Source organism: Pagrus pagrus (genome assembly GCF_965226575.1).
Source record: "Pagrus pagrus genome assembly, chromosome: 2".
Classification (NCBI taxonomy): domain Eukaryota; kingdom Metazoa; phylum Chordata; class Actinopteri; order Spariformes; family Sparidae; genus Pagrus; species Pagrus pagrus.
In genome coordinates, this window is record NC_140186.1 from 4,654,481 (window position 1) to 4,674,377 (window position 19,897).

Genomic DNA, 19,897 nt, shown 5'->3' on the forward strand with positions numbered 1-19,897 from the left:
CACACATCAGTTGTTCCTAAATTAGTGTTGACATCCGGAGGAATGAAAGGCTCACTTTTTTTATTGAAGTTGTAATCAGTATTGGCAGAACAACTTCTGCTTATCACGAAATCATCAATTAAAAAGAAAAAAATCAGCTAATTTAATTCCCTAATAGTTTAAATGCACAAGATATAATCTCTGCCTCTAGGGGGCTCTCTATCAAAACAAAACAAAAACACATTTGCACAGTGTTTTGTGTGGAGGGCTGGGTGGAGCTCAGGTATAGCTGTTGCTCAGCTGGTGAAAGTCAGGTGTACTGTAGAGCCGGACCTTCTGGAGGAATAAACACCATTTGATCTGGAGCTGTTCACCGACGGGAGGAGAGCTCAGAGATTGTTTTTCAACTTTGGAGATTAAAAGTGTGATTTATCTTCACTCCTGTTAATCAGCCCTGAGTAACTTGTGGATTTCTCTGAGTTTGAACACTGTTGGATAATGTAAGCACATAACTCAACAAAATACAAAATGTAAAAATGTTTGATTTAATGAAAATCTTTGCTGTGTGTTAGCCAACACATTACAAAAACTATACACGTTACCAAGTAATTTTGACCATCATAAGCCCTTAAAGGTTTTGTTTTTTGAAAACATACAGGAAGAAAAAAAAATCTTCCATTGCAGTGAGGTATATCTCCAATACAAACCAGAAAATACTTGTCTTCTTGTTTTCACTGATATTATTGGTCTACCCATTTTACATCCATCCATTATGCATGCATCTATCAATTAAGCCATTGATCCCTCTTTCCCTCATTAAGCAAAGAATTGACAGGTCCATTCCACCTGCCTCCATCCATCAACCATCCATCCTCACCAGCTTTATTGCTACACATCTGTCAGATGTCCAATCACTCTGCCAGCGGCTCTTAGTCACATTCCTGGTCATTTTCCAGTTGATCAGCCTCTCATTACAGACTGCTAAATCAAGTTGGACACCCATACCTGCGAGCCTGCTGTTTGAGACCATGTTGCCTTTGATTGGAGGATACAGTAGATGTCCCAGGAGATGCTCAGGTGTGTGAGTCTCAGGTGTGAGGGGCTGCTTTATGCTAATTCTGAGCTGTAGGATGGCTTGGCACAAACTCAAGTAGTAGTGTGTGTCTGTGTATGTGTGTGCATGCAGAAGCTTGTTCTACATGCATAACAGGATTGGCTTTGCTGACAGAATTTTTGACTTCACTCAACCAGCGCCAAGTCTTTTTCATGTCCTACAACCAGATATATGTCTGTCAGTGCAGGACAGCTGGCTGTAGGTGAACCGCCATCACCTTTTTAATTTTTGGGATTAAACAATTGGATTTATCTTCACTCCCTTTCATTAAACTAAACTACTACTACTAAATTAAGTACACAACTCAACAAAATATATAACACAGAAAACATGCTTAACAAGTGAGTGTCATGAGGGATGCACCTAAAGTGCATAGAGCTCATGCAGAGGACACCGCTGCATGTCGGCTTATCACAGCAGCCTTCATCTGCTAAGTTATGCTAATAAAATAGTAGCATGGAAGTTTGACCCAAGGCTGACCCAAGAAAACATTTATAAAACAAATTAGTGCTCAACAGCAGAAAAAGGCCCGTCCCTGAGCAGAGTGGCACTGGAACTAGCCTCCACTCATCATTGTCTGTTGTGAGCCGGCTCTGGTAAACAACAAAACTAACTAAAAGCCCTGATGGGTTGCTTTACAGAACAAAACTGGAGGAGGGTGTTTTTATCCCACGTACTTCAATGCATCCTTCATGGATGTTTAGTAATGCAACCACTAGAGGGCATCGCTTAGAGTAAAAAAAAATCTTGCATGGACCTCCACTTTTCCTTTGCCACCGTCAAATCTCCTGTTCCCCATGGTCTTGTCTCACTTTAACTACTGGCTACATGACTAAACAGCCCCCCACGACTACTGCAGGTGCTGCGCCGTTGGTCTGTATCCATAAGCTTTCAGAAAATGTGCAGAAATACAGAGGAAATGAACCCAGAGTACAGACAGAGGGCTCCGTCTATAGCTTCGAGCATAAAGAAACCTTTGAGCGAATGTGTGTGACTTGCAAAGCCTCCCTGCCATAAAGCCTTCCTAACATGTGGTTCATGTGAAGCGACAGCTTGGTTAAGTTAAGGCACAAAAGCTAATTGGTTAGGGTTAGGAACAATGATTGTTGACAGAACACAAACCGTGGTCTCTTGGGTGGAAGTGCCGTTCATGGTAAAGGGCACCTTCTGCACCTGTATGAGATGCCAAAGGACAAAACATCTGTACTTGACAGTGAGACCAGGCCGGTGTGTAAGGAGGGCTCAAGAGGTGGCCATGTTGGTCCGTGCACTGGTCGACACTGAAACATCTCAACAACTATTGGATGGATTGAGCAACATGACCTGGAAGCAGGTATTATAGGAGTAGAGTTTGGTTTCTGGAGCTTTATGCAACACATAATTAAACTGCGTTGTGTTGTCTGCTGTGTGCACTGCACTTGATGGGTACTTGAAGGCGACATGGAAAATACACAATGCACAGAGCACAGAGGGATTGAACCACAGCTCATTTCTGCCTCGGGGTCCCTGCTGTTTAAATCCAGCCATGCTTACAAATGTAAATGCGTTCTCGTTCGGACCAAATACAGAAACTATATAGGTGTGACCACATCATTTAGTTCGCTGATGTGATTTATAATAATTTCCATATATATATGCCTTGTTGGTGCCACATGTCTGCTGGAGGATTTATGAGAAAAGTTTTACTGCTTTGTTATCCAGCACCAGGAAATGAGCAGAAAATAGAGTTAGAATTAATTTCTATGGGGGTTTTATGTGATAGGAAAGCTGTGTCAAATATATTTCGCTAATGACGTTTCTTTCGGAGTTGGCAGCTCCTCACTGTAATGGCCCAGGCCTGGGTGAGATCAGAGAGGGAAATAAGAGATGAAAGGGAGCGAGTGGCATCAGAGGGAAGAGTGGAGGCGCTTAATGTGGATTTGAGTCTAACGGGCGATGGATGGAAGGAGGGTTAAATAGGAAAAAAAGACAGAGAAGAGAATAAATGCGTGGAAGTAACACAGGAGGAAGAGCACGGGGATGATTTCCTTATATACTGTAAGTGAAATTAAATGTGCAGCCTTGACAGAGAGGTTTTAAAGCTGTATTAGAGGCAACGAAACCAGATGTTTTTGACAAGACATCAGGTTTCTTTCCAGCTGTGTTTGTGGTGATGGAACCAGGTACTGTAAGCCAAAACTTCATCTTTTTCTAACCCTAACCAAGTGGTTTTACGTGCCTAAACCTAACCAGAACATATAACAGCAGAGTTGTAGCGTGAATGCATTGGCAGTGGCTCAATATTATGGATAACACTTTTAAAGTTGAAAAGTTTCAGCATATTTGTGACAAAATACCTGGCGATTGGCGAGGGCACAATTTTTTGCAATTTTCACCTTTGCTCAGCGACGCTAGCATGCTTACCATGTCTAATTAGCACTAAAAACAAAGTGCGGATGAGGCTGATGGGAGTGTGAGTAGTGTTGCAGCCATTTAGTCATAAACTGAAGTAGTGGAATTAAACTTTTGAACTGATGATGAAATAACTGGATTGACTCAGTTGTCACTATTCATCCTCTGAAGGACATGAATGTCTGTAGTTGAGACATTTCATTTTAAACGCCGATTGTCAACCTCATGGTGGTTTTAAAGGAACAAATAAGGGGATCTCCAAAGTTAGTCAGGTTCATCCTCTGGAGATGATGCAAATGTCAGGGGGTGCTCAGATAATAACGCCTGGACCAAAGGCCGCGAACAGATCGTCCACCTGACAGCCCCAGCATGGTCATTTCAACATGGAGTCATTAAACAAGCATGACCACAAACAGCTTACAAAAAAGTAAAAATAGTTTTTCTTGTCAAATCTCATTCCACATAACAATTATATCGCTTTGAAGATATGAGAGAATAATCGAATTAACATCATGCGTGCAGAGCCAGAGAGAATTTTTGGTATTTGAAATTCCCTGGTAACAACCAGATCAAAGACTAATCAAATGAGTAGTATTATAAAGGGTCACTCTCACAGCCTCCTTTGTGATAAATATTGCCTGGGTCAAAGCTTTTATGCTTCTGAAATAAAATGATTTAAAACATTCCTAAAAACAGTCTCCTTCCCTTCATCTAACAGCCAAAACAAGCCACAGGGGCTTTAAAAAACCCAGCAGTTCTACAAAGCAACCACAGTTTTTCTGGGTGGAAAAAAAAAAGGATTAAATATGAAGCAGAGCCCAAAATCTATTGTTGACAATGTACAAATATTTGACAGGGAGATTATTTCCCAGGATTCCCTTAGACTGAGCACATCAGAAAAAAGACTGCAGAGATTTCATATTGTGTGTGGCCGCTGTGACAGTACAATGCCAGCTGAGGCATCTGTTTGCTGAGCTGAAACCAAACAACGCCGGAGGTAAAAAAACGGACTCTTCTTCAAAGTGGTTTCATTTTTAATCTAGTGAGAGGAGTTTTGTATCAAAGAATCAGAAGTTTGTGTTACTTACTGCAGACAGTAATTGCTTGGGATCAATAAATGTCTCCAAAATTACAAGTCACACTTTTAATCCGCAGTTACTGAACTGCTTTCTCAGCTTTGATCCAGCCCAGAGACGAAATCTGTGGTAGACAGTTGACAGTGTTTTAGTGTGGCCCCCATTTAAAGGCAAAATAGCAGGAAGGTACAGACAAGCAGTCAAACCAGCCCAGCTGCCAGGATGCAATGTTGGCAGTTAACGTACTGCGAACCACAGATACGTCCAAGGTTTGGACAACAAGGCCAACAGCAGTTTGAGACTCATCGTTGGCTATTTTTAAGGACACCTGGGGACATTTTGTTGAAACCACAATCGGCTATTAGACACTTATCTGGGGAAAGATGGGGGAAAAAGATGCCAAACAGTAATGTGGAGATGCTTTCACCTGCAGTCAGTTATTCTGTGCATAAGAAACAGGAAGCTGCTACTCAAGCAACCGATCCAAAGTCCCGTCCTCGTTAGTTACTAAAAAATACGGTGATGTCGGTCTCATTTAGTCAGGTGCCACAGTGTTTCACAGTACAGTGTTGCCTACTGAGAAATGAGTACCACGAATGAAAACCCAGGAAAACTCATATTACTGCTCATATTGTCCAGAGGCTGAACATCTTCCCTTAAATTTGACTCCACTGACTTTGAATAGCATATTCTACCATAATCTGTAACCCTGCAGGCTGATAATAACAACAGGAATGGCAGATGCAATATCCCATTCACAGGTTATCGTTTGTTTCATTACAAAACATAAATCCAAGTCAGCAAAGAGGCGCAAAAAGTTCATACAACATGTATTTTTTGCAATTCACTGTCAAGATCAGACGCCTCTTAAATCTTCTCGGCACATTTAAGACAACAATTTTATAACTGCACCATGAATAGTCAATGTGCAGTAAAAAGAAAAGCTGTAAGAAAAGAAAAACAAATCAAACATTAAGAAGAAAAGACTGGTTTGAGTGAATTTTAAAGACACTTGTATAAATGTTTGTTTGCTCTTCTTGCTCTCAGCATTTGTCGGCCGTATGAATGCCACTTAGTTTAAGATTGAGCTCTATTCTGCTTCAAGGTAGACGGCCTATTAAAACGACTGAAAGTGCTGTCGGAGGAACTTCATCAACTGTGGAAAAGAGGACAGAAACAACAACACACTGCTTCAAGGCAAAAACATGCAACGCTTACAAGTTACTTAATGTGTAAAGTAAAGAGTTAATTTTCTGTAAAAGTTAAATCCTCAGTCTAATTATTCATTAGCTCAATTTAATTTAGCAAGATATCACTAGTTATTTTTGTATGTAGCCATTCCATCAGGGATACTGTTTAATAAGACAGATTAGTTTTTGTACAGTGAATAAAGAAGGAACGACATTCAGCTTTGGCAAGTAAAAACCTTTGTTGTGAAAGAAAAACTCCAGGAGCCAGAGGTTGAAAAGCTATTTCACTTTTATATGACACTAGAATGACATTTAAGAAAACAGAAAACAAAAAAAAAACAAAACACATGCATCTTGGAGGGAAAGAAATAAATAAAAAACGGGCCGTGGTGATGGAGGGAAAAAGAGAAAACACACTCTCCAACGCGCTGGAATACATGAATACATCATCATCCTTTCAGTGACCTTTGAGTCTCGGTGACATTTTTATTCTAATACATGAATTCATAAATATAATCTTCTCTCACCATATAGTATATCTATACGAGTCTCATACATCTAACTGTACATCTACTGTAGCATATTGCATATCTCGAATAGAGGAGGGGGGGAATAGTCATTTAATACTCCGTCTTCCCTGTGGAAGGGAGATAATACAATTGAATGAGAATAAGGAGGGAATGAAGACAAAGTAGAGGAAGAGATAAAGACTGAGGTTTCTTCTGTCTCATCTCAAACAACTACAGAAACATCCTGCAGTGTTGTGACATTGACATCTTTGTATGATATGTATGAGTGTTTGTGTGCGTGTGTTGTATGTGCTGCAGTGTGTGTGTGATGCTGTGTGTGTGAGAGTGCATATAGGTCCACCTGAGGTCTGCCTGCTCTGGATTTCAAATATTTGTGACACGACTAATATTATTATATGAGGGGTCATCACAATTTGTCAAAAATGTCTGACAAACAAGTGCTCAAAGATACAAGTTATACTATTTTGGACCACACGGCTTGCCATAGAATAAGGTCTCTTCTAAACTCTTCTTGCTACACTCAAGCAGACCTGAGTCAAATAATCATTTGGGTTTAATGCAGCAAACAAAACCTGTGAATATTCGGATTTCTTAGAAATCTGAACATTTAAGAAAACTGGGCAGGGCAACCTGAAGAATATTAACTGCTGTCAAAGTGTATTATGGGCTATTTAATGAAGGCAGAGGGTTACAAAGGCAGTTTGATGTCGTCTAGCTCGGCCTCATTCTGCAGACTGGTCTGACAGGGCAGCACACGTATGTCAGTGTCCACTCTTTTTATGTCAAAGCTACCAAATCAGAGCCTCGTTTGTTCAAAATACAAGTTATGAGGCTAATGTTAGCCACTGTTGACTGGCAACAGTGGATTTAGCTGGACTGTACTGTAGCCAGTTTGAATTGAATTATGTCCTCTGCAGCTATCTTGGACTTTGATTCACAGGTCCAGTGTTATTGTGGTGACAACAGGAAAGATTAAGCCATGCTAGCAATTCTGTGCAGCGCAATGCTTTGCGCTAAATGCTGACGCTAGTATGGCAACATGCTCACAATGCTGATGTTAAGCAGGTATAAATTGTATCTAGTTCAACTATCTTAGTTTTGCATGTAAGCATGCTAACATTTGCTAATTAGCACTAAACACAAAGAACCGTTGAGGCTGATGGAAATTAAATTAGATTTGTGGTTATTTGTTTGTTTGTTATTTGTTCATAAACCAAAGTATCGGACTTAGTGATATGTTGACACAACGATGGCACTGGAGGAAAAATGAACGGGGACACAAAAGTTATTATTGCAACTCATGCCAAGGGGGACATGAATATCTGTGCAAAGTTTTGTGCCAATCCATGTAGCGTATGTGGAGTGAAAACTTTGATTTGCTGGTGGTGCTGGAGAATCTCAATGCTCAAAATTTGCACTGGTCAGCATACTGACAATGCCATCTCTTGAGCAGTGCTGCTATCATGACTAAAGGAGGGTCCTGCATTAGGACCAATAACTGGGTAGTTAGCATGCTAAAAAAAATTCATCTTTGAGCTACACTTTTTGTCATTGCCAATGATTCATTGAGTCGTTCGTTCTCAGTTTTCAGGCTAACCTTCATACATTAAACTATCAGACACCAGCAGCTCTTTGAAGCAGAGACTCTGTTGGCATGTTGCAACTCAGAGAACTCAGATCACCAGATGACATCAAACTGCCTTCTTCTGTTTTTTTAATATAAATTTTTACATATTTTTTTTTAAATAATATTTGTTTACCCTCTGCCTTGACAAGTAAACTTTTGACCTGTATGAATCACTGCAACCCACTTAACATTTGAGTAAATGTGCAGGTGCTTAAAGTCTTTTCTGTTGAATTCAGCTCTTTATTTCAATGTTTTCAACTCAATGTTCCTTTCAGTGACAGATCTGTCTTATATGCATGTGTTATTACCTTCAGAAAAGTCTTTGAAAGTAATGGATGTACCTTAAAGATATTTTTGAACAGTATTTTGGGGATAAAAAGCTTTTCTTTTTTTACAAATTTGGCCCAGGTCTGCACTCAATACATTTTAGCCCTTTCATGAGTATGTAGAAAACACAGAGTCCACTCTGAAAGTAGCCAACGTGTCCAATGACAACCCACATGTATTCTCAGCAGCAGTCTAATATCCATTCTTGTATTCAAAGAAACCCTTGACGATTTTTAGACTAGTCAGGCTCCTTTGCTTGGTCTTGGTCTCCCTCTCCCCCACAAACGGAGACAAACATGTCTACATTCACACAACTCCAACACATTGAAGCTGAAAAAGAACACAGAAAATATACAACCTTTCAATTTTCTGTTACCCAACGAATCTGCTAAGGAGGAAAAAGGTTGTTCGATGCTACTGTAAGCGATGGTTATTACAAAAAAACGAAACAAAACAAACCTGTACAAAGTTCAGATCTTCCTTCAAAAGAAGCTTCAGAGTTTTTGCCATCGGTCCAATATTGATGACACTGTTTTTGCACAGAGGTTGAGGGCACGTCGGGTCAAGCAAGTTCTGTTTCTGAAATAGATTTTTGTATTATTTTAACAGCAGTTTCATTTAAGTAACATCGCCTTTATAAATGTTCATCGGTCACTGTAATTATCAGGCCTGGTTCTGTGACAGATTTCCAAATATTTTGTATTTCAGGATGGCTCAAAAAGTAAAGCACAGGACTGCCACACCTTTCAAGGCTGAATCCTGGTTATCCTAAAAGGCGTAGCCCCTTGTCATTTTAAGTCATTTCAAAAAGCGAACACATATCCTGTGGAAAAGAGAGGATGTCATAACTCAGACGCAACTGTGATCTTTTAAGAAATGACTGATCCCAAGCAGCCAGATCCGCGGAGGATAGAGCGAGAACAGACGATTCAAAGACGAGAGAGGATTTCAGAATCGGGGTTCACAGGACAAGTACTGTATTAAAAGTCTCTCGCTGTTCTGTTCAAGGTCCAGAAATGCAAATGTTAAGAGTTCAACTACAGAAGAGAGGCAACAAGTGTTTCATCTATTTTTCCTGGAGCTTGTGTCTGTGATGTCACTGTCCTCCTCCTCACCTCTCGCTCTTCCCTCCGTCCAGGGTGTGGACAAGTAACCGTGAGCATCTATGCCGTGGAAGTGGCGTCCGTCTCTACTCCGGGCAGAGAGATTGGTTTGGTCCAGTGAGCCCGTGCTGTTACATTTCTTTACCAGCGGGGGTGCCAGAGAGCCTGGGGTGAGCAGCGATGTCAGTGAGAGGCTGTTCAGTGTTTCCGACAAGTGTTCGCTGTTCAGGCTCTGGCGACAGCCATCCCCACCCGCCCCTGTGCCCACGTCCTCATCTGAGGGGTCCATGGAGTCCTGCCGGGGGCAGCCAGGGCTGGTGCTGCCGCCACCGCAGCTGCTTTGACTTCTCTGGTGCCCCCTGGTGGCTTGGAGGTTAAAAGTAGTACTTCGTCTCTTTAGTAAAGGGTGGTCCTCGTCTCCGGGGGCCTGTTCCTTGGGGTGTAAGGGGTGGCTGGGGAGGGGGCAGAGGAGTGGCATGGGGAGATCGAGATCTCGAGGTGGGGAGACACTGAAGCTGAGCCCTTCCTCCAGAGTGGTCTGCAGACTGCCCTCTGAACTACCTGTGGCCAGGGAGGAGTCACTGTGGGACGGGTGCTGCACAGAGGAGGGAGGTGTTGGAAAGAAAATGAAAACAAGCAATTACTCTTTAAAGATTATTGGTGGTTTTCAGCAACAGGAAATCTTAAACTTGCATTGCAGGACTTTTATAGATAAATGAACATCCGTCACACAAAGCTAATGCTATCACCACAACATAAGTCTCTTTAAACCTCATTCTATTAAATCTTGAGTGTATTGTGGCTCTCCTGGATGAAGCACCGGTAGCGATGCATTTTACAATTTTACAACCACCAGCAAATATTGTTTTTTTCAGGGCTGAAGGGGGAAGCAAATGGAGTAGACTACAGCGAGTACAAGTACGGCGGAGCATATGGCGCCATAAGCACATCAGTGTTTGTGTCATTACTTTCACTGCCAGAAAGGGGGAGACAAAAGTTTAGCATTTTAGGTTTTAGCGACGATAAGAAACCAAAGTTGTACATTACTATAAACCATCATAAAATACAGTACGACAGATGATTTCAACTGAGTTGGTAACTTCTAGGCCCTGTACACTCATGCCTTTACTTATTCTGGCTGATTAGACCTCTTTTCAGACATATTTTCTGGAGACTGCTAATTTTTTTGCCATCCCTGCAGCCTGTCAATGCAACCATTGTAAAAGTTTTTTTTAAAGAGCACCTTAACAGATTAAAGTTAAACAGAGATGGGAGTTTTAATTGAATTTCTAAACATCAAGCAAAAGGGCAGACTTTAATCTGGGTTTAGAGATAAAAGAAAAGATTTAAAACATAGCCCGTTCAATTAAAATACGGTTTAAAAAGGTATTGGTGCAACAGAAATGTAAAATAAACCAAAGTTTAACCTGCAACCCATCCAATGTGTCATATAGCATTGTTTAATAGAAAATGTTACATGGTCAGGAGGGTCAGGAGGGTGTACAAGACCAGAGGGCAGAGTAAGATATTATGAAAAAGGAGACATTGAGAGATTGGCTGAAAAAAGAACCAAAAGATAGGTGGACGGAGAGAAAAGTACACCAGAGAAAAACCTTAAGAGAAGGAAATACAAGAATAGGGTCGGGAGAGACTGAACAACGTGAGCCAGGAATGACAGTGTGCACAGAGACGGTATCAGGCTCAGGGCTGGCCGGGCTAATTAGCTGAGTGCTGCAGAGCATTACTGTAGCAGCTGAGGATCACAGAGGCACTCAGACACGAGCTAAACAAACCAAACAGGTAGAGGAGAGGGAAAGAAAGATCCGTCTCCATGGTTACCCAGGAACCAGAACTAAAATAAGGGTCTTTTCACTCTTGTTTGTTTCATGCTCGAGCCAACAGAGGGGAGGTGTTAGATTGTGATCCTGACTATAATTAATACTAAATGATTTCACACTGCAGGAGGACATCAATGGAGGACGTGTCAGGGTGTCATACGTTTGTTCAACATTTGGTAACACAATGATTTGTGTATTCTCAGTTCTGATTAGCAGGATTAGAAGTCATTGTGATGTCTTTAGCTTCTGAAAGATGAACCGCAGAAGTTCCTGTTTAAGATCTATATCAAACCTCTCCGCAGTGACGTGTTGATTTCTGAGCACTGTCACCTTTTGCAGGAAGACGTTGCAGCTCACTTAATGCAGACAGATTGTAACAAATCCACATTTTTTGTCAATGATTAGCATCGTTGTTACCTATATATGAAGGCATATTACAGAATCAAGCTCCCAGATCACCATATTTGCACTCACATGCTCGTTCTTATACCTCATTTGGCAAATCCCATCTGACGGCCTGAAGTGTTTTTGACGGATGACAACTTTGGTTCACTGAACGTCCTCTTAGGAAATCATGTATTTACTCTGTTCCATCATGTCTCTCATGTGTTGCACAGAGAGACTGATGTCAGGTCCTTCTTCGTCTATCCATCCATCCATCCATGCACACAGACACACATGAATCCGCTCATTTGTCCATAATACCTGCGAGCTCAGGGGCCTGCTGTTGGCTCCGGGTGAGCGGAGGGAGGCCCAGGAGGCAGGGGAAGCCAACCTGGACGGCCCTCTGTCTCCTGGGCCAACACTGTTCCCGGGACTGCCTGGATGAGCCGCGGCAGCTGGGTGGAAGAAATCTGCTGGTAGGTGGAAAACGGGTGAAGACCCGCCACCGCCTCCGCTGCAACTTCCTCCATCTCCATCTGAAAAGAGGTTATAGTTTAATACAGCTTTGTCATTTGAGTTGTCATTTGTCATTTCAGCAAAAAATGCTTTTAAGCACCTCAATGCAAGATGATCCAACTCTTACTCAACAGTATCATGATTCGAAACCGATGATCGTGATCTCTTTAAAGCCTCTGTAGAAAGGCTAGAAAAATGGGGTACTGTACTAGACTCATTTACGTCTTACCTAAAGAGACAACTTTGTTTCCCCTGAGGAGCTCTTAACCTCAAGGAGTCCCAGGCCTCATTCTTGTCCGTCTGCTCTTCCAGCCATTACCATCCACAAACACGATAATGGCTTCCATTGCTATGCAGATGACACCTCACTCTACATCTGCCTTACCTGATGGTCCCGTTGTCATCTTGTAAATTGAGAAAATGATCACTAAATCAGAAATTAATCTTTGATAAGAGTTGACATTTTGAAGCATACCATGCAGGTAACTCCTCCATGTTGTTGGTGACAACGTGTCTACAACAACTGCGATGTTGTTTGCAGTTGAACCGTCCCCCTGCAGCTGACTTTGCCTTGAATGGCTCCATCTGTTCCAGTGATGACGGCCATGTTACTGGGATGCGGTGAGCCATCAGCGTGCCATAACACGTCATTCATCAACATCTGTGTGTCTGTGTTGCCGCTGGCCTCATCTATCACGGCTCTAATTGCAGTGGAAGTCAATCAACTGTGTGGGATATGAGACACGTCCTTGTGTGTCTGTGTCGGCTCCAGAGACGTTCAGAAACAGCCTCGTCTTATTTAAACGATACTATCAATGTCATGCCAAAGTCACGGCTTAATGAAATCGTGGTGGTTAAATACCAGCGAGGGTCACACAACACTGATGACGATAATAAGGAGCGCTGATGAAAGGTAACCCTGAAAGGATTATTTTAATATGATTGGATTCATTTGGACCATTTTGCCACTGTTGGATTAAAAACAACTATCTACAAGAAGCAGGTTTGACAGAAAGGAAAAATACTCAGATTTTCATTTACATATTTATTATTTAAATAAAATATTGTAGTAAAAAAGCTTCAGATTCAGTAACAACTACAAAAAGTAAATCACCAAGAAAGGAAACGTTTCTGTGTTATAATAAAACAACTTTGAGGAGATTCCTAGTGAATTTTTTGTTATGTTTTTGTGTTTGTTACCAAGTCACATATTTCCCTTTTCCACCAATATGCGACTAGTTCTGCAACCACATATTGAACAGTTTTGAACATTTCATCCAAAAATAAACACATTTCAGAACTCAAACCCTCGTTTGCCAGTGGCAAGTAAAGCGAGACAGCCATTGTAATGGATACAGACAGTTTTTTGTATATTTTAAACCCAGATACAGGTGTGATGACATGAGTGCTGATCAAAGAATCAAGTTTACAGTTCTGGTTAGGATCTCTTCAGTTGAGATATGCGGCCTGAGATAAGATGCCTTTGTAATTGGAAGATCGGAAGAATCCCGTCTTTGAAACTTAAGATTCAACAAGCAGTTTCTGTAATGAGGCTCCTGGACTTTATCGTTCTATGCTTGCCCAAGTCTGATAGGGTTTTTTGTTTGGCACACCTGCCAATGCCCAAAAAGCAGAGAGAAAATTGTTTCCATGAATATTTTCAGGGGCAAAATACATTTCTAACACATTCAGTATATATCAGTTAGGTTTCCTGAGGCAATTTGTGATCATCCATCAATGCCACTGAGAAAGAAGATGAAGAAAACTAATTAATCTAACTAAAAGTCTTGTGTTATTCTGCAATATAAATGTATCCAGTCGGTTTTAAAAATACATTCATCCACCAAAAACTAACTTAGCCATCTGGTGTTTGTGGGTATCTAAAAAAGAAAAACACCTCACAGGAAGAAGAAAAGCATCGGTCGATTGTTCAAATAACTTAAATTGTTTATTATCAGTAGCAAACCATTAAGTATAGTAATGTTCTCATATTGTTGAGAAAACTGTCACTGTTTATTTCATAACTGGCCACTGATTCATTAACAATGGATGACATGGATGTACTTACAGTATGTTATGCTGCGCCACCACCATGTGTACTCTGGTACCTGTGCAATGTGCCGCACTCAGCTGCTCCAGCGAGGGAGTGTTCAACTGAGGATGGACTCCGACCTCACATAAGTCCTGGACCCCCTCCTCGCTTCCTGAGGTGGAGGGACGAAGCCCTCTGTAGCCCCCCTGGGTGGGCAACTCCTCCGAACTATGGGAGTCACTGCTGCCCCTCTGACAACGTGATGCATGATGGGAAAAGCAAGAGACAAATTGAAGATAAGAGGAGCGAGTGGAAGAGAGAGACAAAGAGATGCGGAGAGAATAAGCGTGATATCCAGGTGCACTGATGTTCGACGGAGTGAGGACGATATCAAACTCAAGCCTTTCATTTCCCCTTGTCATAATGGAAATCTGAGAACAATTTGTTTCCAATTTCAAAAAGGCTCCCTTTTCATGTCCCTTCCTTTATCCATCTATACAAGTCTGATTAAAACTGGATGTGGTAAAAAAAAAAAAAAAAAAAAGAAAGTAACAGCGGGCTTCAAAGCTTCAAATTGCTCAGCTGTTGTTGTTGGTCGTAAACTGGATCAAATGAACTGGCCTTCAATAACGCAGCGATGAAACGGGCCAGGTGGAACCGCTGTGAGCCGACAGAGAAGTGTTCATGGGAAGATGGAGATATGAAAGAGGTGCACGCACACACACACACACACACACACACACACACGCACGCACATCCCTGCATGTCCATATCAAGAGCACGGAGGGAGGCAGGTGTTTTAATCAGACAGTAAAGCGTGTAAATAGTAATTAATGATGATAAGCAAGATGGAACGGGTGTGATGACATGAGGTGCGACTCCCGAAAGCCCCAAGGACGTGTACCCGTTAGTGTGTGAGTGATTATTACGTTTAATGTTACACATCAGGGTTTTCTCATAGAAAAGCACATTTAATGCTTGGCTGGCTAAAATAAAAACAGTTTAAAGATACTGAAATATTCATTGGTAAATTCTGGCCTGCAGATACACATCATTTGCTTCCCTGTACATACGCTATAAGTATATGGGCATCGGTATGCTGCTATCGTATGCCAGCCTCCACTTTTCTTGTTTCAGGCTTTCCAAAAGACTTCTGGACACGGCTGCACAGTTTTGCTCCCGTTCAGCCACATGACTCACAGTCAGCGTGCCAGTTCATCCCAGAGGTGTTGGGGTCGCACCTCTGTGCAGCGCCAGTCGAGTTCTTCCAAACCAAACTGGGAAAATAATATTTTTTTTACAGACCTGGCTTTGTGCACGGAGGCAGCGCCATGCTACAACAGGAGTAACACTTCCCTTCTGGCAACACATTTACACATCACACACTGATTCAGGCACCAAACTTTATGAAAGGACTGACAGTTCAAACCCATGTGCACCTTCATCAGAATCAAACAACACAGAGACTCACATCCTCTTAAATAACCTCCTCTAATCAGGACCTAATCCAGCACGGGCTGGGAACAAGAGGAGGAGGCAATAAACCTATGTAACTTAGATATTTATCTAAACTTATCTAAGGATGTGAGCCTCTCTATAACTTTGGTATTTGTATTTATTGTTGTTATTTATAGTCATTTTACATGGAATTGACTATTTACATGTTTGCTGTTCAAATTATGAGCCCTGCCCACATGCAGTTGATTGCCCCCTCCCCTTTTATCCAGCCTGTGCTGGTTGAGGTCCTGATTAGCAGAGGTTATTTAAGAGGATTTGACTCTGACGAAGACACACATGGTGTTTGAAACGTTAGTCCTCGTCCTAATCAAGTTTGGTGCCTAAATCCTTGTGCTCCAGCACACCTCAGCCCTGTGTGTGTGTTGTCAGGAGGCATGTGTATATAAGAGTGAATCCATAAGTGTGAAATGACAGTGAATGTGTGTGTGAATACCTGGCTGTCTCTGACCAGCAGCTGGTAGCTGCTGTGTTCGTCCAGGCTGAGGTCGTCAGGCAGCGCCAGAGACGATGACTTGTCTGACAGCTGCTCTGACATCAGAGACGCCTGCTCCACCTCGGCCAGTTTGATCTGTCAGACAAGCACACAGGACACACGACTGATCGACAGGTGGTGATGTCACCACACCTTGCAGCTGAATAGAGAGAAGTCTGGTTTTAGATGTCCAAACAAAAAAAGAGATTGCACACTGTCTTAAATAACCAAAATGCACGATGCATGACTCAAAGTACATCTCGAGAAGAAAGGCAAACTCAGTTTAACAAAGCGTCCCTAAACCGAGGTTATAATAACAATATATTTATGCTGCACTATTAGTTTTAAAAGAAAAATAAATGTTTTCCACAAAAATGTTGGAAATCAGGAGGTTTAACATTTAAAACTTTACAAAGTGACATCAACAACATTTAAATGATTGCAGGTATGGAAATGTCACATATGAAATGTTTTAAATGTTTCCTCAAAATACACATCGTGGCTGTGTTGTTCAATCAGTTCATGTCGTATATTCGTATATCTGTAAAATCATGGACGCCACTCAATCAACAATCAATCAACACTACAGAGTCAGCGTTACAGATCATGTGACATAAATACTTGATGATGAGGGAAAAGGAATAAAGAAGAAAACTGAAGTAAGGAGAGGAGAGGAGAGGTGAGGAGGATAAAGATAAATGTACTGTATGAAATGAAGGACACATTATACAAGCATTTCAATACCTTGTCGTCTACAGAGAGAACAGTAAAGTAAAGTAAGCGATTATATCAACAGAGGTGGTTATTTAATGTCAGGAGAAAAAGAGCTGCTCAGGGAGGTCACACTGTGCACGTGTATCCTGATATCTCAACCACGTCGACAGTGAGCTGCTGTGACTCACACAATGACCCGCCCACACATAAATAACTACACAGCTACAGATTGAAGTGTGCAATCTGCATATCAGGTTGAAATCATGGAACCACCTCTGCTCTGAGCTGAAACTGAGCTTTAGTTCTCAGGAGTGATTGATGTATTCACATGTCTGTGTGCGTCATGACCGAATGCACAGCTTCAGTAAACGGGTTTGGAGTGTAAATGGCTCATGATTGGACCTTAGAGAGAAGTCTCATGATTGTATGAGACAGAAAACGTCTCGTACAATCATGAAGAGGCTGACATTTTACAGGTGGGCCCGACAATATTGGGTAAAGCTATTTCCATCTTTATAAAGAATACATACTGGGTATTTACTGTATCTGATTTAATTTTGAATGAAATGAAATTGTGCAAAACACAATGATCAGATTATAAAAGTACCATGTACAGTGTATATATGATGAAACCTCACTTCTTCTATACCTTTGAGGGATAAATTGATTTCGTCAGCTGGTTGTCAGCATCTTTCCCTCAGTGCTGTCATGACTGCAACATTCATAGATGGAGGTAGCACACGTATCGCACAGTGTCATTGAAAACAAGGACACTGCACCACAGCTATGAAAATAACATTACAACACTGTACAGTGCCTTGATTGCAATTCATTGCGCATCTGCATGTCTATTGCAGAGACATAAAGGAGACCTTCTTCTCACCTTGCTGGGATTTTTCGGGGGGAAAATGGTTTCAGGGGATGTATTTCACATTCATCCGAGCAGAATGCTCCCTCAATCTCGGGCATTATGGATCGCACAAGAAGGATTTTTGCTGCAAACTTAATTTTGAAATCATTACACCTCGTGGTGAGATGGCTTATTTGAATAATTTATTTGGATTTTCATGGAGCTAAAATTACCACAGCAGGAGCAGCATATGGCTCAGGAAAAAAGTAACACAGCAGGACGGTATTTTTAGCTGTAACGCTGGCATGACAAAACAACAATATATAATATGGTATGTAACAAAATACAGGAAGTCCCAAAGGTTTTGAACATGTGAGGGATTATTTACGGCTCTTGATATGTATGTGTTGCGTCTTTTGAATACCCTGGTGTTACATCAGGGGGATAGATACACTGATATAAAAATAGATGTCATTTACTAGTGAACTGTGTGAACAGCATGGGAAATGGAGGAAGATGCTGGCTCACTGAGATGTTTGATGTTACAGTGACTGGGGGATACAGATGTATGCATTCGTGGGATCGACACAGTCTCTCCACGTCTCAGTTGTTTGTGCTGGTATGGTCTGGCAGAGCTCATGAGAGTTAGTCATGTGAGCGTTTTCTTTCCATCTGCTAACTCACACACAAACCGTGGCTAATGTGATATGGTATAGCCATATACAGTACATTTATGGGATAGACAGACATTTCTTCCCCCGTCTCTCTCTCTCTCAGTGCTGAACTGCACAACATGGTGGAGCACTGCTGTTTATTCTGGAGTATAAAACTCTAATCTTCTGGCCTTCAAAGCTCGTCAGTGGAGCAGTGAACTACACAAGTACACAGGAGTACCCTTTGTTATTCAAGTTAGTCATTATAAACATACCTCAAATGTACTTTCAAACCACTATATTCATTTTAGTTCTACAAAATACTTCTATTACTATTACTACTGCTACTACTACTGCTACTACTACTGATACTACTACTACTACTACTACTACTACTACTACTACTACTGCTACTGCTACTACTGATACTACTTCTACTACTACTAGGCATGGAACCAGATCTCTGAGGCCTCGATTATTGTGCTACAATATCTTTAATGACTCCTATATCATATCTGGGGCTTGTACGTGTGCTGCATACGTTGTATGTTTTATATGTGGGTTGAGTGGAGGCAACAGATCATGTAAACGTGGAGAAATTGCAGATTCCTGCCTTCAACATTGCCGTTTCTTTGTCTGTGTGTATTCACATACACAGAAAAACAACTGCACCTCCTTAGATGAAGCAGTTTTGTATGATTGACAGCTTGGATCTGCTTCAGGTGAATCCCACCCGCTGTTATCTGATTACTGCGAGTTAAAAAGGTGAGAACAAAGGTATGTAAATCTAGACAGTTAAAAAACAACTGCCGTAGCACTAGTGAAAAATAAATCTGCTACATCTAATGTGTGGGCGAATATTGTAAAAAGAGAAGGAAATTAATGCACAATGCACCTTTATTAGCATGGCTACTGGACTAAAAACATGAGCTTTCCGGCTTGAATGAAAGAAACAGAGGGAAAGTGTGTGTGTTTGTTTGTGTGTTTGTTTATTTGTTTGTTTGTGTGTTTGTTTGTGTGATCCCACTAACCTCTTGTGAGTGGCCCTTACAGTCCTTGCAGACGGGAGGAGAGCAGTAGTGGTGGAAAACTGAACCGGAGAGGTTGTCGATCATGTCCCCCTCTAACGAGTCCTTAATCAGGAGAGACACACTGTCCAGCCACTGGCTCTCCTGCAACACACACACACACACACACACACACACACACACACACACACACACACTGCATTGACTTTTCTTGACGTTTTTTGTAATTAGCATAAAGTACAGCATCTGACATTAGAACTCAAGAGAAGACATTGTACAGTTGTGGTTGACAGCTATAACGTGCTACGGATGCACATCATAGTTATTAGTCCAATTAAAGCAGTAAAGTCAGATACATACTGTTCAGCCGACTTTAGCACAAACTTTGCACCTTTTGTTTTTCTTCGCTTTTATTATCAGTTACACAAATGCAATAAAAACTTCTGCAAACACGTTATTTTAGGGAACAGTTGGAGATTCTGGGGAACACGCAGACGCAGAGAGCGAGATGTGAAGATTAATGGACGTGCCAAACACCACAAACTTTCACTTTCA

The 19,897-nt window shown here is 41.5% G+C and overlaps 1 protein-coding gene across 3 annotated transcripts in view; it reads right to left on the minus strand.

Moving 5' to 3' along the window:
- Positions 1-6,021: 6,021 nt before the first annotated feature.
- Positions 6,022-19,897, minus strand: part of cacna1ib (calcium voltage-gated channel subunit alpha1 Ib) — a 220,063-nt gene continuing 206,187 nt past the window's right edge. For all 3 annotated transcript variants that reach the window (XM_084340936.1, XM_084340935.1, XM_084340937.1), the window contains 5 exons: positions 19,346-19,486; positions 16,059-16,193; positions 14,184-14,358; positions 11,881-12,095; positions 6,022-9,932 (listed from right to left, as the gene is read on the minus strand). In XM_084340936.1, coding sequence (XP_084197062.1) covers positions 9,297-9,932; positions 11,881-12,095; positions 14,184-14,358; positions 16,059-16,193; positions 19,346-19,486 — 1,302 coding nt within the window. In that variant the 3' untranslated portion in view covers positions 6,022-9,296. The remainder of the gene's footprint in view (positions 9,933-11,880; positions 12,096-14,183; positions 14,359-16,058; positions 16,194-19,345; positions 19,487-19,897) is intronic.